At 41.3% G+C, this 17,973-nt stretch overlaps 1 protein-coding gene across 8 annotated transcripts in view; it reads left to right on the top strand.

Moving 5' to 3' along the window:
- tp63 (tumor protein p63) overlaps positions 1 to 3,261 on the top strand; it is a 61,765-nt gene extending 58,504 nt beyond the window's left edge. For 6 of the 8 annotated variants that reach the window (XM_083766321.1, XM_083766322.1, XM_083766320.1 and 3 more), the window contains 4 exons: positions 233 to 378; positions 837 to 984; positions 1,208 to 1,301; positions 1,517 to 3,261. In XM_083766321.1, coding sequence (XP_083622447.1) covers positions 233 to 378; positions 837 to 984; positions 1,208 to 1,301; positions 1,517 to 1,813 — 685 coding nt within the window. In that variant the 3' untranslated portion in view covers positions 1,814 to 3,261. The remainder of the gene's footprint in view (positions 1 to 232; positions 379 to 836; positions 985 to 1,207; positions 1,302 to 1,516) is intronic. The other 2 variants (XM_083766327.1, XM_083766326.1) reach the window with 1 other exon arrangement.
- The last annotated feature ends 14,712 nt before the right edge of the window (positions 3,262 to 17,973 follow it).

Genomic DNA, 17,973 nt, shown 5'->3' with positions numbered 1-17,973 from the left:
CCAAATTCCAAAACCATAACATACATTTCTTGTTTTCTTCCTGTACAAAGAAGACCAACGAATCATATAGAGTGATGCCATACAACACTACTCTCACTATGCTATGTTTTTTCCATGAAAGGTTAACACTGTGAAGTCGACAGTGCGACTAACAAGCGTGCTAAAATAATGTGATCAGATGGGGTGAGATGAACTAATGAGCCCCTTGTGTCGTCCTCTCTCCCTGCCCCAGGAACTCCATGCCGTCTCAACCCTCCTACGGCTCCAGCTCTCCGACTCACGGAAAAGTAAACAAACTGCCCTCCGTCAGCCAGCTCATCAACCCCCAGCAGCGCAACACGCTGACTCCATCAGGCATGTCCGGAGGCCTGACTGACAGTAAGTGTGCCCCCCCTTTGTTTCGCTTTCCCAAATGTCTGTCTCAGGCCGTATTTACTACCAAACCCTCCCCAACCCCTCTCAACCTCGCCACCAGCCTTTTCACCCCCCCTCCCCCCCCCCCTCCCCTCCTGATATCAGGAGGGGAGCCTGCCTGGGCAGGCATGAGGGACCTGTACACTTCTCTGCACTGTGACAGGCCGCTTCCTCTTCTTCTTGAAAAAAAAAAAAGAAAACAACAGAATCTGATCCCTGTGAGACTTTACTCATTTTGTGGCCCGCAGGCCCACTTTTATAATGCCTTGATCTGTCATATTGAGAGTATAATAAGCCAGCACCACGTGCCCCCTTCCCCCTCCCCGAATCCACCAGCCCATAATGTTTGTGTTGGAGTTAACGTCATCTCCAGAGAAAGTTAAAAACTAAATGCTCATGGTGGCTGCCTGTGTTTCCTCCAGTGACTCCCATGATGGGACACATCCCCATGAACGCCCACGCCGACATGAGTTCACTGAGCCCCACACATGCACTGCAGCCACAGCTTCCCATGGTACCTTCCCATTGCACTCCCCCTCCTCCATACCCCATGGACAGCAGCATCTCCAGGTACCTGACCACACCGGTGGGGAGGGGGGCTCTCCTGCTAGAAGTACATTTCCTTTTGCCACAGTTCACTGCTATAGCAAAATGACTCTTAATTAGTCTCCTTTCCTCACATTTAGTGCATAGTATAAAAACAGCTTCATAATCTGCATATTTATACAATAATAATAGTGTTGGCACCTGTACCCGTTTTCAAGTCTATTTTCCCCTTAATTCCCTGTTGCAGCTTCCTTCTACGGCTGGGCTGTGCAGCCTGCTTGGACTACTTCACAGCACAGGGCATAACTAACATCTACCAGATTGAGAACTACAATTTGGAGGTGAGTTTATTTTTTTCCTTTCTGGGTTTGAGCCTGATTTATACTTTGTTGTATGACAGTGTCACACACCAAATAGCTGACCACAACGTTTAAATAAATGAGTTTATAGATTAGAAAATGTTGGTCCTTGCCGCAGTCTTACGATGTAGCATACATTAGGCATTACAAGGAGCGTAATGTTCTATAATCTATATTCTGTTCACTCATTCAAACAGGACCTGGTCCGTCTGAAGATCCCCATGGAGTACCAGCACACCATCTGGAAGGGCATCATGGAGCATCGGCAGACTATGGACTTCTCCCCACCCCCCCACATCCTGCGAACCACCAGCGGCGGCTCCTCTCTCAGCATGGGCTCCGCGGAGGCCCGTGGCGAGCGGGTCATCGACGCTGTTCGCTTCACGCTACGCCAGACCATCTCCTTCCCGCCACGCGACGACTGGTCTGACTTCTCCTTCGACCTCGACTCCCGACGCAACAAACAGCAACGCATCAAAGAGGAGGGGGAGTAGGACAATGGCACACACACACACACACACACCTTCTGTCCCTGACTCACCGGTGTCACAAACGTCTTTGCCAACATCTACAATGCCACGCCACTCCGTTGGAACATTACATAAAAAAAATTCTAAAACATGAAAGCAAAATACATTCTCCAAAGTCCAAACAAATAAATGCACTTATTTACAACCTTCCTGTTTTTGTTATGATAGCCGCAAACTTAAGTAAATTGTGTTTGATGAAAAAAAGTGCCTTTTCTTTATCACGTTCAAATTTCTTGAGAGCACTTAAGAAATGCAGCGATTTAAAAAAAAGTTTGCATCGAGCTTTTATTTACCCCCCCAAGTGTTCATGATCCATTCCAATGTTAAATCATGACTGGAAATGACAACTTGTGTAAGAGGGGTTTATTCCTGCTATGGGCCATAGCAACGTTGTATTTCTGTTTTAGGACTGTGTACTGCCCACTTTTACGACTGTACGATGTAGTCTTTCACACTGATTTTTATTTTTTGTTTTTGGCACAAGCCAAAATTGATTGTATAACTTTCATTTCAGAGAAGTGTTATTTTGGTTGTTACTAGTGCAGAAACTTAAAGTTTCTAAATAATAAAAAAAAGAGAGAAAAGTGTTATGCCGATTGATGCCGATTGATGGGTGATGCTGTACTTTTCTGTTTACTTGTCTTTTGTATCTGATGTTGGCCAATCCATCACCAGACATTGGTATTTTTTGGATAATCGTCTCCGTCAGGTGGAAACCTCATAAGTCCAAACCTTTTCATGATTCAAATTCAAATTGTAGATCTGCTACTTTTGAGTGACGCTGTAGTATGACAGGGCATTCATTTACGAAAAAACAAAAATTTCAAATATGGAGATGGAAGGTTTCCGCCTGACGGCAACGTGTTGTTACAGTGGTCATACATATGACTGCCTGCCTCTCTGCTGTTCTCTTCATGCCTGCATGTTCTATCACTGCACATATCACTGCTGCAATGGATGCCTGGCACACCTTTTTATTTTATTTTCATGAACCACATTGTTTTGGTAAAGGTTTGTTTTAATTTGATAGTTCCTCAAATCCTTTTGAGATGATTGTATATACACTTGTATAGTTGCCTTTTTGAAGGTTTCCCCAAAATAAATACTTGATTTTCAATACGAATAAAAACAATGTGAATATTGCTTACTATATATATATAGTATATAATATAGAATATTGTTACTTATATTGGCACAAATACTTGTAATAATGGATATGATTAACAATGTATGTACCCTTTACTAGTCGATGTTCAAAGAGTTTTAGTTCCACGTAGCCTACATTGTTAAAAAGCAGAATGTATCTGCAGTTTCTTATTTCTTTTTTTGTACAATATATTGTAAATATATGTTGCAATTGTACCTAGGCTATTTTTGATATAAATCAAAAATAAATATCCATACTTACAGTATTGCATGTTAACACTATTTGCCATCAGTTATTTTATACAGAAAAGTGAGCAAAGATTTTCTCCATGCTTGTTATTGTATTGTCTAATACTCCATTCCAGTACATTGATTTGAAACGAAACAATGCGTATGAAGGCAGATGGTCAGCTTTAACTGGAAGGGGTTTGCATCAGATGAACTGCTTAAGAATTATTGTTTAATATAGAAATATACAGTAATCAAAAGGTTTTTTCTAAGTTTGTTCCTGATTCAATTTTTTTTATAGTCATTCTTCTGTGTGCCTGCCATGCTGATATGGTTCCTTCCTCGTATTCGGTACAGATTGACGTAGAGGGTGCGCTGTGACTGGCCAGTCGCTGTGATTGACAGCCTACACCTAAACCTAACCCTAACCTTAACCTCAGTAAAACTATAACTAAACCTAACTGTGAGAGCCCCGTCTTAGCTCTCGAGGAGTTGATCCCGTAGTTGAACTGGTCGACGCGCTGTTTAAATGCCATACTGTTTGCTCTGCGTGTCAGCCCCACAATGCGGTAATAAACACGCAGGCAGGCAGCTCTTGCCTTTGACACATTTATTTCCAAGCATGGCATCAGTATCTGCGATTTCAAAATGAAACAATAAATCAGTATAAACACAAACAATTAACGAATATTCTCTGACAGGCATTTCTCCACACAGCATTTGACAGTGGTAGCATACCTGCGGTCGAAACCATTTGCCCCTTCCGGGTCAATCCTCCCTCTCACCATACCCGTGAACTTGACACTCAAGTAACCAACAGCGCCACCCCAAGGTTACATGAATGTGCTTGACCTTGGTACACATTTGGCCCTTACACACCGGCCCCTAATTGTTAAGGCGGGTATAACAATTCAAACAGTAAACAAAACAAAAGAAAAAACAAGGGCCAAACATGTTAGGTTTCATGAACTAAACACAATTTTGTCACTGGCCTTTCAATAGTGCTGCTTTTAGTCTGCAGTTTCACAGAGCGCACCAGACCGTGTTTGTCTGGAAAGACCTCGAGAACCTTGCCAAGTGGCCAGGACCCACGGGGGGCTGCAGGGTCCATGATGACCACAATATCTCCAGCTGCCAAACTCCTTTTCTTCTGATTCCACTTTTGCCTCTCTTGGAGCAAGGGCAAGTATTCCCGTACCCATCTTTTCCAGAAAAGATCTGAGAGATACTGTACTTGCCTCCATCGTCTTCTCACGTACTGGTCATTTGAGTCGAACACTCCAGGTGGTAAGGCTGGTTTACCCTTCAAGAGAAGAAGATGGTTTGGTGTAAGTGGCTCCAGGTCGTTGGGGTCATCTGATAGTTTGGTTATTGGACGGTCATTCAAAATGGCCTCCACTTCACAGAGCACTGTATGAAGTCCATCATCGTCCAACCTCTGCTGATGTAGGACAGAACTGAGAACCCTTCTCACCAGACGGATCATCCGTTCCCAGACACCACCATGATGTGATCCTGCTGGTGGATTAAAGCTCCAACGAATGCCAGCCTGTGACAGAATTCCATGAATCTTGTCCTGATTCCAAGCTGCCAGAGCCTCCTTCAGTTCTCTTTCTGTCCCAACAAAATTGGTACCATTATCGGACCGTAGATGCGCCACTTGTCCTCTCCTGCTGATAAAACGCCTTATAGCATTAATGCATGCGTCGGTGTCCAATGAAACGGCGACCTCCAGGTGGATGGCCCTGCTTGCCATACAAGTAAATATGACTCCGTACCTCTTACAGGTTGATCTTCCTTTCTTCACTTCCACTGGACCAAAGTAATCTACCCCTGTGTTGGTGAAAGGTGGTAGGTCAGGAAGGATTCTGTCTGCTGGAAGATCCGCCATCTTTTGCTCCACTGCTCTGCCGTTATAACGTTTGCAAAAACTGCACTCAGTAATGATCTTCCTGACAGCCGCATGGGCCTTGGTGATCCAAAATCTCTTCCTCACTTTGGACAGTGTGTGCGTCCTTCCACCATGTCCCAAATTCTGGTGTACATGCTTGAGAATGAGTGTAGAAACGTGCTGGTCCTTTGAGAGAATGAGTGGATGTTTAGCTTCCTCTGGCATTGCTCCTCTGCTCAATCGTCCTCCAACTCTCAAGAGCCCATCTTCAAGGACTGGATCCAGCCTATATATGGGACTCTGTCGACTCACTTCTTCCTTCCCGGATGTTAAAGCAGCAATCTCTTCACTGAATCTCTGCAGCTGACAGTAGTGAATGATGGCAACCTCCGCCCCCTGCAGGTCATCCAGCGTCAAAGTACCACTGCAGGATGTTGACGTGGGCCTTTGACCTTCAGCCTGCTTTCTTAGACGGCCCCTCTCCAACAACCTGGCCTTCAACCTGAGGAACCAGGCAACGGCTTTCTGCAGCCTCTTCCAGTCTGAGAAGTAGGTCATAAGTTGGCATGTAGGACTAGACATGTCACCTATATTTATGGCATTTACTGTTGCCTCCTTTCTGACTTCCTGGTCACTTGAGTCCACTGAGACGTCCAGCACAGTTTTGGGCCAATCCTCCTCTGGCTTCCAAAGAAATGCAGGACCTTCAAGCCACCTGCTGCAATTCAGGAAGTCTGAGACCCTCACTCCTCTTGACGCATCGTCAGCTGGATTGTCTTTGGAACCGACGTGTCTCCACTGTGAGGGTTCAGATGTTTCTCTGATGGTTGAGATCCTATTGGCCACAAATGTGTGGAAACGCCTGTCTTCATTGCTCAGATACTTCAACACTGAAGTGCTGTCAGTCCAAAATACTGACTCCTCCAACTGGAACTTCAGCTCCGCCTTCAACAGCACGTCCACTTTGACAGCAAGGACGGCAGCGGTTAACTCCAGCCGAGGAATAGTTACAGCCTTCAGTGGTGTTACTCTGGATTTGCCAAGCAGAAAGGTGACCTGGATGTGGTTTTCCTCATTTGACATCCGCATGTATGATACGGTTCCATATCCATCTTCACTAGCATCAGCAAAATGATGTAGTTGGGCCTGTCTAACCTTTCCAAAGGCCACTGGTTTGATGCACCTACTTGCCTGAAAGGCAGCCAGCTGCTCCAGCTCTTCCAACCATCCTTTCCACTGGTGTAGGATGTCCTGTGGTAGGTTGTCATCCCACCCGCATCCTCTTCTACATAGTTCCTGCTGCATTATTTTTGCACGCAAAGTGACTGGTGCCAGGAACCCTAGCGGATCGTATACTGAGCTGGCGATGGACAGCATACCACGCCTGGTAAGAGACTGTTGTTTCAACTCCAACTTGAATCTGAAAGAGTCCGTCTCCACACACCATAGTAGGCCCAGAGCCCTTTCCATAGGAAGTTTGTCTCTGTCCAAATCCAACTCCTTTAGATCCTTGGCCCTTTGCTCTGCTACGATGGACTGCAAAACACCACGGCTGTTACTGATCCACTTCTCCAGAATGAAGCCCCCTTTGCGACACAGTGCAATAAGCTCGGTTATCGTCTGGATAGCTTCTTCTTCAGTGGCCGAGCTCTTCAGACAGTCGTCCACATAAAAATTGTGCTTAACAGATTGTGTGACTTCATCCGAGAACTCAGACTGGTTATCTTCAGCAGTTTTCCTCAAGGCGTAGCTCGCACAACTAGGAGATGATGCAGCACCGAACAGGTGCACAGTCATCCTGTATTCCACAAGGTCCTTAGTGACGTCTCCATCTGGCCACCAGAGAAAGCGCAGAAAATCCCTGTCCTCCTCTGCAACCTTCACCTGGTGGAACATGGCTTGAATGTCACCCATGAACGCCACTGGTTCCTCTCTGAAGCGAGTTAGAACTCCAAGCAGTAAGCTGGTAAGGTTCGGACCCTGCAGAAGTTCACTGTTCAGAGATGCTCCTTGAAACGTGGCTGCGCAGTCAAACACCACACGGAGGTTTCCTTTCCTGGGATGGTGGACACCATGGTGCGGTATGTACCACACTTTCCCCTTCTGACCCTGCAATTGTGGCTGTACTGGCTCTGCATAGTTGTTTGTTATGAGCTTATTCATGTATGCTGAATACTCCTGTTGCAAGCTGTTGTTATTGAGGAACCTTTTCTTCAAACCCTGGATCCTTTGCCTAGCCACTGCAAAGTTGTTGGGCAGACAGACTTCCTTGTTCTTAAAGGGCAGCTTCAGACAGTACCTCCCCTCATGAAGTACCGCTGAACTCTCCGCAATTTCCAGAAACTGTAGGTCTTCTCTGGACATTTCATTCTCCTTCCCCGCAACTTCGTTGAAGTCGTGATTGTACTGATTGGCCAGCATTTCTTCCAATCTGGACACAGAGATTCTGTTCACCGTAACGGAGGGAAACTCTTCTTCCTCTAGGCCATTCCTTCCTTTCAGTGGACCGTTAACGACCCATCCTAGCACCGTCCTACTCGCATACGGGCCATTCCCGTGGCTGTTGATAATCTCCCAAGGCTCCAATATATTGGGAGCATTAGTCCCAATCAACAGGTCCACATTAGAATTGATGTGTGGGATATGAACGTTGGACAAATAAGGCCATTCAGCCAGTTCTTGAGGTGTCACCAAGCTCTCAGCAGTAACTGGCATTTCACTCTGTGTAAAAACCTCTGGCAGAACATGAAAGTCATTGCTGTCCAAACCGGCCACCTCCAACCCAGTTAGGGAATATGCTGGAACCACTGCCTTTTGCCCCATGGTGCTCAACAAGAACTTGGTTCTTCTGCCTGTGATATTCAGCTTCTGCATTAGATGTTCAGAGCAGAAGGTGGCTGAGCTGCCAGGATCTAAGAAGGCATATGTTCGGATTACATGGTTTCCTTTAACTGCTTTCACACATACAGGGAGAATAGATAAGACACACCGGTCCTTACCGGCCCCTGTATGTCCACATGTTTGTGAAGTCCGCTGTTCATTGGATGGTTCCTGTTCTGAAGCTGGTGGTTGCCTTTTGATGTGCAGTACAGTGGGGTGAGTTTGACCACAGACTTTGCAGGTCAAGCGCCTTTCACAAAAACGGCTGACATGGCCGACGCATAAACAAGCAAAGCAAACGCCCCTCTCTCTCAGGACCTGTATTTTCTCCTTGTGCGTCTTCTCCTTAAACTGTTTGCACTCCTCCAGTGAGTGACTGCGAGTACAGCAAAGGCAGGCCACCGAATCTGATGTTACCGACGTCAGCTCCTTATCTCTGTCAGAAGTTATTGTTGTGGCGACAATATTTTCCTTCACCCTGTTTGATGGATATGATGAAAACTTGGTGGGAGCCTTTGTGCCAACCACACCGGATATGGGATCCTGAATGTTCCCAAACAGGGGGTCAGAAAGGATACTGACACGCCGCTCCATAAATACCACAAGGTCCCAAAAGTGGGCTCTTCCATCGGTGTTCCTCATGATGTCATGAGCCACTGTCCTCCATTGCTCCCTCATCCTGAATGGCAGCTTTGCAATTATGGCTCGCATATGGACAGGCATGTCCATTTCCTGCACGTACTGAAGCTCCTCCATGACGTTACAACAGCCACGCAGGAATAAAGCGTAGGCCTGGAGTGCATTAACATCCTCCGATTTAATTGTTGGCCACTCCAAGGCCTTTTGCATATAAGCATTTGCTACTTTATACTGGTTTCCAAAATGTTCACTTAGAAGAGCCTTTGCCACGGTGTAGCCATGCTCAGGAGCCATGTGTTGGCAGCTACGCACCAATTCCTGTGGTTGTCCTCTTGTGAACTGCTCCAAGTAGTACAAAGCATCTGCCTCTGTCACCTTTTCTTCCACTCCCTGCTCAAAGGCTCTAATGAATGCCCTGTATTGAAGAGGGTCACCTTGAAATGTTGGAATGTCTCTTGGTGGTAGAGATCTTAACTGCTGCTGTTGCACCAAGGCAGAGGTTATTTCATTCTGTTTTTCCATAATGGTTAGTAGGGTTGCAGGTTGATTGGTTTGAACATGATTCATTTGATTTGCTGATTGACCTTTCACATGCTGTGGTGTTCCCATTTTACTTCCCTGTTGTTTCTTGTGGTTGTGATGAGGTATATGGTTAGCAGCAGCAGTGTTCCATTGGCCACATTCCTTTGGCCTTGCGTCTGATTGGTTAATTGATGGCATTGAAAATTGCATTGGTTTATTTGATTGCATTGGTTTATTTGGTTGCATGGATGTTCCAGGTTGAAATTGTTTTGCTTGTGGATTCATTACATGGACATTTTCTCTTTTCCCTATAGCTTTCTCCAAATAGGAATTCATGGCATTTGATTTTGAACCCTTTGAGGATGCATGGGAGGAACCTTTACTTTCTGAGTGCAAAACTGTCATCCTTGCATAGTTTGCAGCCAATTCTGCGTCCACAGCCAGCTGCTCTCTTTTCCTTCTCAGCTTTTGTTCCTCCTCCTCCAGGGCATGTTGCTCCTTAAGTAACGCAGCGCGGGTAACAAGTGCAGCTCTATCAGCAGCTGCAATCAGCTTTGCAGAGGCTGTACTTGAACGGCCACTTTTTGCACTCCCCTTTGAATGTCCACTGACAATATTGGACACACTATCATCAGGACCAATACCATCATCAATCAAATGACAAACACCTTCATTTGTTGTACCATAAATTTCATTTGCATAAATTTCATTTGTACCATTTTCATTGTGCATACCATTACCATCATCATCATCATCATCATCATCACCCTCATTGTTTGAAACCCACATACCTGCTTCTGAAATGCACTCATTGTTGGATAACATTTTGGCTTTAAACCATATTTCATGCTTATCCTTTTCCTCAGGTGGCATAAACCCCAACAGATTGATATGCATGAACTTTGCCTCATTACACACTTGCATCAGTTCTGTGAGAGCATTTTGTACATTTGTGACTTCGTTTTTGACCATGAAACCTTGAATAGCATCTCTTAATTTGGCTGCTATATTCAGCTTAGCCTTTCTGCCCATTTGATACTTTTCACATTTTAATGCAAGTGCTTTTGCAGTTGGTTTCACCACCCGTTTTCCAATATCACTTTGTGCCTGTGGCGCAATACTTCTCGTGACATCACCACTAACGGCGGAGCGCGCAGCCGTATCCACGGCAACGCACGACGCCACACTGCCCTTCCTCATGATAAATAGTCAGTGTGAGTCAATTCAGTCGAGAGATAGTTCGCAGCTCGCACAACAAAGTCAGTGCAAAATCAGCCCGCAACGATAAAAGTCAATGTCAATTATGTTCAGCAACCATGGATTTATGCTATCCTCCCCCAAGTTATAATAATGTGCGCGCACAAACTAAATGGCCATATACCGTGTAGCTACACATACCTCCCGTCCTTGCTGTCCGATACTGCTCAGTGCTCCAGCCTCACAGCCAAACGTCGGATCATCCCCGCAGCCCCTCTTTACCACCATGAACGGCTGCATACGGTTCGTGTTCCCCCGGCGGCCGGCGTAGCAGTGAACAGTAGAAACTTAAAAACTCTGACAGCCACCGCAGCTCGATCCACTCGTTGGCTCGTTCGTCCTCTCGCGTCGCCTCTGCCCGTCGTGAACGCAGCCAAGCCCCCGCAGCACAAACGATTTGAATCGAAGGTCCAACTGGTGCTGTGGTTTCGACTAATGTGAGAGCCCCGTCTTAGCTCTCGAGGAGTTGATCCCGTAGTTGAACTGGTCGACGCGCTGTTTAAATGCCATACTGTTTGCTCTGCGTGTCAGCCCCACAATGCGGTAATAAACACGCAGGCAGGCAGCTCTTGCCTTTGACACATTTATTTCCAAGCATGGCATCAGTATCTGCGATTTCAAAATGAAACAATAAATCAGTATAAACACAAACAATTAACGAATATTCTCTGACAGGCATTTCTCCACACAGCATTTGACAGTGGTAGCATACCTGCGGTCGAAACCATTTGCCCCTTCCGGGTCAATCCTCCCTCTCACCATACCCGTGAACTTGACACTCAAGTAACCAACAGCGCCACCCCAAGGTTACATGAATGTGCTTGACCTTGGTACACATTTGGCCCTTACACTAACCCTAACCTCAGTAAAACTATACCTAAACCTAACCTCGGTAAAGTATACCTTACCTAACCTCAGTAAAACTAGCCTCGATACCCAGGCTTTCATTTCGTCTGCGAGAAAAATGAAAGCCTGGATTTACTGCACTGCATTGGGCATTTAAGTTAAATAACTCAGAAACTACAAATCATTTCAAAGTAAAAGGTTACAGCATGTGTCTCCACAGTAAGCTGAATTATAAAAAAGTGTGAATAGAGTTTCTAGGTGAAAGTGATTTTTGACCTTATAGAGCTGCCAATGCATTCTCTATGCCTATGGCAATAGCACAAACTTTGGCATGCTACTAGTCCTACATACTTAAACCTACCAACCTCATTCTAGCCTACTTAGGTTCATCTTACGGTGGACATGTTTGCCTGAAAAGGAATCTTTGAAAGGTTTCATAGTTTTAGAAATATAGGGCTTTCAAATTTGAGACTTAACATGGGGCTCAATGGCAGATTTTGGCACACAAAAAATCACTTTCACCTAGAAACTCCATTCACACTTTTTATTATTCCGCTTACTGTGGAGACACATGCTGGAACGTTTTACTTTGAAATGTTTTGTAGTTTCTGAGTTATTTAACTTAAAAGCCCAATGCATTCTCTATGGCAATAGCACAAACTTTGGCATGCTACTAGTCCTACATACTTAAACCTACCAACCCCATTCTAGCCTACTTAGGTTCATCTTACGGTGGACATGTTTGCCTGAAAAGGAATCTTTGAAAGGTGTCAAGGTTTTAGAAATATAGTGCTTTCAAATGTGAGACTTTTAACATGGGGCTCAATGGCAGATTTTGGCACGTCAAAAAATCACTTTCACCTAGAAACTCCATTCACACTTTTTATTATTCAGCTTACTGTGGAGACACATGCTGGAACGTTTTACTTTGAAATCTTTTGTAGTTTCTGAGTTATTATATGGCACCTTTTACCCAAAAGCTTTACACCATCCGACGGCCAATGGAATCGACGCAATTAAGGCACCAACCTGCTCAAGAGAGCAAATTAATCCATTCTGGGCGGGAACCCCTGTTGGTGTTAAGGATTATGTTATAGTATAGCTATTGAAAAATAGCAGATCTACAAGCTTGTAGGTCTGCTATTTTTGAAAAATCGTGAAAATGTACCTCAAATCTTTGAATATTATTCTATCAGAACTAACATTTTTAACTCAAATCTTTGTTTCTGGGGGGGGGGGGGGGGTCCCTGGAACAACATATTTTCAGATGGGGGTCGGCGGTCAATTTCATATATTTTTGGGGGTCCTTGGCATGAGAATGTGTGAGAACGAAAACATGGGGTTTTTCTCAGAAAACTGTCATGATTTAGAAGACATTTGTAGAATCGTTCCCAGGTCAAAATGGGTTAAATGAGGGTTAAGTGTCTGGCTCAATTAAGGATGACCTCGACAGTGGGGGAGTCCCACAGGGATGGAACTGTGAACCTTACCGTTTCCCAGGCGACCACTCTACCTCCTGGAGCCTCGATCTGCCATGCATGCTTGTCCCTAACTGAACACATTCCCTGTGAAGTTCACTTTTCTAATGCTCAAAAATGATGAAAAACGGCATGCTATAGTATGCCGTACGATATGGGCTATAGCCCATGGTCCAAAATAATGAAAAACGAGGATAAAAAAAAAACAAAAAAAACATGGGCTATCGTTTTTTTCATTTTTTCATTTTTTTCAAATCCTCAAAAATGATGAAAAACGGCCTGCTATAGTATGCCTTACGATATGGGCTATATCCCATGGTCCAAAATGATAAAAAACGAGGATTTTTATTTTTTTCAAAATTTCAAAAAACATGGGCTATAACCCATTGTTTTTTTTCATTTTTTCATTTTTTGTCAAATCCTCAAAAATGATGAAAAACTGCGTGCTATAGTATGACTATAGCACACCGTTTTTTACCATCGTACCATATGGGCTATAGGCAGCCCATGGTCCAAAATGATGAAAAACGAGGATTTTTATTTTTTTCAAAATTTCAAAATACATGGGCTATAACCCATCGTTTTTTTTATTTTTTCATTTTTTTCAAATCCTCAAAAATGATGAAAAACGGCGTGCTATAGTATGCCTTACGATATGGGCTATAGCCCATGGTCCAAAATGATGAAAAACGAGGATTTTTATTTTTTTCAAAATTTCAAAAAACATGGGCTATAACCCATCGTTTCTTTTTCATTTTTTCATTTTTTTCAAATCCTCAAAAATGATGAAAAACGGCTTGCTATAGTATGCCGTACGATATGGGCTATAGCCCATGGTCCAAAATGATGAAAAACGAGGATTTAAATTTTTTTCAAAATTTCAAAAAACATGGGCTATAACCCATCGTTTTTTTCATTTTTTCATTTTTTTCAAATCCTCAAAAATGATGAAAAACGGCTTACTATAGTATGCCGTACGATATGGGCTATAGCCCATGGTCCAAAATGATGAAAAACGAGGATTTTTATTTTTTTCAAAATTTCAAAAAACATGGGCTATAACCCATCGTTTTTTTTCATTTTTTCATTTTTTTCAAATCCTCAAAAATGATGAAAAACGGCGTGCTATAGTATGCCTTACGATATGGGCTATAGCCCATGGTCCAAAATGATGAAAAACGAGGATTTTTATTTTTTTCAAAATTTCAAAAAACATGGGCTATAACCCATCGTTTTTTTTCATTTTTTCTCAAATCCTCAAAAATGATGAAAAACGGCGTGCTGTAGTATGCCGTACGATATGGGCTATAGCCCATGGTCCAAAATGATGAAAAACGAGGATTTTTATTTTTTTCAAAATTTCAAAAAACATGGGCTATAACCCATCGTTTTTTCCTTTTTTATTTTTTTTTCAAATCCTCAAAAATGATGAAAAACGGCGTGCTATATTATGCCTTATGATATGGGCTATAGCCCATGGTCCAAAATGATGAAAAACAAGGATTTTTATTTTTTTCAAAATTTCAAAAAACATGGGCTATAACCCATCGTTTTTTTTCATTTTTTCATTTTTTTCAAATCCTCAAAAATGATGAAAAACGGCGTGCTATAGTATGCCGTACGATATGGGCTATAGCCCATGGTCCAAAATGATGAAAAACGAGGATTTTTATTTTTTTCAAAATTTCAAAAAACATGGGCTATAACCCATCGTTTTTTTTCATTTTTTCTCAAATCCTCAAAAATGATGAAAAACGGCGTGCTGTAGTATGCCGTACGATATGGGCTATAGCCCATGGTCCAAAATGATGAAAAACGAGGATTTTTATTTTTTTCAAAATTTCAAAAAACATGGGCTATAACCCATCGTTTTTTCCTTTTTTATTTTTTTTTCAAATCCTCAAAAATGATGAAAAACGGCGTGCTATATTATGCCTTATGATATGGGCTATAGCCCATGGTCCAAAATGATGAAAAACGAGGATTTTTATTTTTTTCAAAATTTCAAAAAACATGGGCTATAACCCATCGTTTTTTTTCATTTTTTCATTTTTTTCAAATCCTCAAAAATGATGAAAAACGGCGTGCTATAGTATGCCGTACGATATGGGCTATAGCCCATGGTCCAAAATGATGAAAAACGAGGATTTTTATTTTTTTCAAAATTTCAAAAAACATGGGCTATAACCCATCGTTTTTTTTCATTTTTTCTCAAATCCTCAAAAATGATGAAAAACGGCGTGCTGTAGTATGCCGTACGATATGGGCTATAGCCCATGGTCCAAAATGATGAAAAACGAGGATTTTTATTTTTTTCAAAATTTCAAAAAACATGGGCTATAACCCATCGTTTTTTCCTTTTTTATTTTTTTTTCAAATCCTCAAAAATGATGAAAAACGGCGTGCTATATTATGCCTTATGATATGGGCTATAGCCCATGGTCCAAAATGATGAAAAACGAGGATTTTTATTTTTTTCAAAATTTCAAAAAACATGGGCTATAACCCATCGTTTTTTTTCATTTTTTCATTTTTTTCAAATCCTCAAAAATGATGAAAAACGGCGTGCTATAGTATGCCGTACGATATGGGCTATAGCCCATGGTCCAAAATGATGAAAAACGAGGATTTTTATTTTTTTCAAAATTTCAAAAAACATGGGCTATAACCCATCGTTTTTTTCCTTTTTTCATTTTTTTTCAAATCCTCAAAAATGATGAAAAACGGCGTGCTATAGTATGCCTTACGATATGGGCTATAGCCCATGGTCCAAAATGATGAAAAACGAGGATTTTTATTTTTTTCAAAATTTCAAAAAACATGGGCTATAACCCATCGTTTTTTTTCATTTTTTCATTTTTTTCAAATCCTCAAAAATGATGAAAAACGGCGTGCTATAGTATGCCTTACGATATGGGCTATAGACCATGGTCCAAAATGATGAAAAACGAGGATTTTTATTTTTTTCAAAATTTCAAAAAACATGGGCTATAACCCATCGTTTTTTTTTAATTTTTAATTTTTTTTCAAATCCTCAAAAATGATGAAAAACGGCGTGCTATAGTATGCCGTACGATATGGGCTATAGCCCATGGTCCAAAATGATGAAAAACGAGGATTTTTATTTTTTTCAAAATTTCAAAAAACATGGGCTATAACCCACCGTTTTTTTTTTCACTTTTTCATTTTTTTCAAATCCTCAAAAATGATGAAAAACGGCGTGCTATAGTATGCCGTACGATATGGGCTATAGCCCATGGTCCAAAATAATGAAAAACGAGGATAAAAAAAAAATCTAAATTTCAAAAAACATGGGCTATAACCCATCGTTTTTTTCATTTTTTCATTTTTTTCAAATCCTCAAAAATGATGAAAAACGGCGTGCTATAGTATGCCGTACCATATGGGCTATAGCCCATGGTCCAAAATGATGAAAAACGAGGATTCTTATTTTTTTCAAAATTTCAAAATACATGGGCTATAACCCATCGTTTTTTTTTATTTTTTCATTTTTTTCAAATCCTCAAAAATGATGAAAAACGGCGTGCTATAGTATGCCTTACGATATGGGCTATAGCCCATGGTCCAAAATGATGAAAAACGAGGATTTTTATTTTTTTCAAAATTTCCAAAAACATGGGCTATAACCCATCGTTTTTTTCATTTTTTCATTTTTTTCAAATCCTCAAAAATGATGAAAAACGGCGTGCTATAGTATGCCGTACGATATGGGCTATAGCCCATGGTCCAAAATGATGAAAAACGAGGATTTTTATTTTTTTCAAAATTTCAAAAAACATGGGCTATAACCCATCGTTTTTTTCATTTTTTCATTTTTTTTCAAATCCTCAAAAATGATGAAAAACGGCGTGCTATAGTATGCCTTACGATATGGGCTATAGCCCATGGTCCAAAATGATGAAAAACGAGGATTTTTATTTTTTTCAAAATTTCAAAAAACATGGGCTATAACCCATCGTTTTTTTTCATTTTTTCATTTTTTTCAAATCCTCAAAAATGATGAAAAACGGCGTGCTATAGTATGCCTTACGATATGGGCTATAGACCATGGTCCAAAATGATGAAAAACGAGGATTTTTATTTTTTTCAAAATTTCAAAAAACATGGGCTATAACCCATCGTTTTTTTTTAATTTTTAATTTTTTTTCAAATCCTCAAAAATGATGAAAAACGGCGTGCTATAGTATGCCGTACGATATGGGCTATAGCCCATGGTCCAAAATGATGAAAAACGAGGATTTTTATTTTTTTCAAAATTTCAAAAAACATGGGCTATAACCCACCGTTTTTTTTTTCACTTTTTCATTTTTTTCAAATCCTCAAAAATGATGAAAAACGGCGTGCTATAGTATGCCGTACGATATGGGCTATAGCCCATGGTCCAAAATAATGAAAAACGAGGATAAAAAAAAAATCTAAATTTCAAAAAACATGGGCTATAACCCATCGTTTTTTTCATTTTTTCATTTTTTTCAAATCCTCAAAAATGATGAAAAACGGCGTGCTATAGTATGCCGTACCATATGGGCTATAGCCCATGGTCCAAAATGATGAAAAACGAGGATTCTTATTTTTTTCAAAATTTCAAAAAACATGGGCTATAACCCATCGTTTCTTTTTCATTTTTTCATTTTTTTCAAATCCTCAAAAATGATGAAAAACGGCTTGCTATAGTATGCCGTACGATATGGGCTATAGCCCATGGTCCAAAATGATGAAAAACGAGGATTTAAATTTTTTTCAAAATTTCAAAAAACATGGGCTATAACCCATCGTTTTTTTCATTTTTTCATTTTTTTCAAATCCTCAAAAATGATGAAAAACGGCTTACTATAGTATGCCGTACGATATGGGCTATAGCCCATGGTCCAAAATGATGAAAAACGAGGATTTTTATTTTTTTCAAAATTTCAAAAAACATGGGCTATAACCCATCGTTTTTTTTCATTTTTTCATTTTTTTCAAATCCTCAAAAATGATGAAAAACGGCGTGCTATAGTATGCCTTACGATATGGGCTATAGCCCATGGTCCAAAATGATGAAAAACGAGGATTTTTATTTTTTTCAAAATTTCAAAAAACATGGGCTATAACCCATCGTTTTTTTTCATTTTTTCTCAAATCCTCAAAAATGATGAAAAACGGCGTGCTGTAGTATGCCGTACGATATGGGCTATAGCCCATGGTCCAAAATGATGAAAAACGAGGATTTTTAT

The sequence above is a fragment of the Protomyctophum parallelum genome (genome assembly GCF_964188405.1).
Source record: "Protomyctophum parallelum genome assembly, chromosome: 6".
NCBI lineage: Eukaryota > Metazoa > Chordata > Actinopteri > Myctophiformes > Myctophidae > Protomyctophum > Protomyctophum parallelum.
The sequence above is the reverse complement of the archived record's forward strand: the minus strand, read 5'-3'. Positions and strand labels throughout refer to the sequence as shown.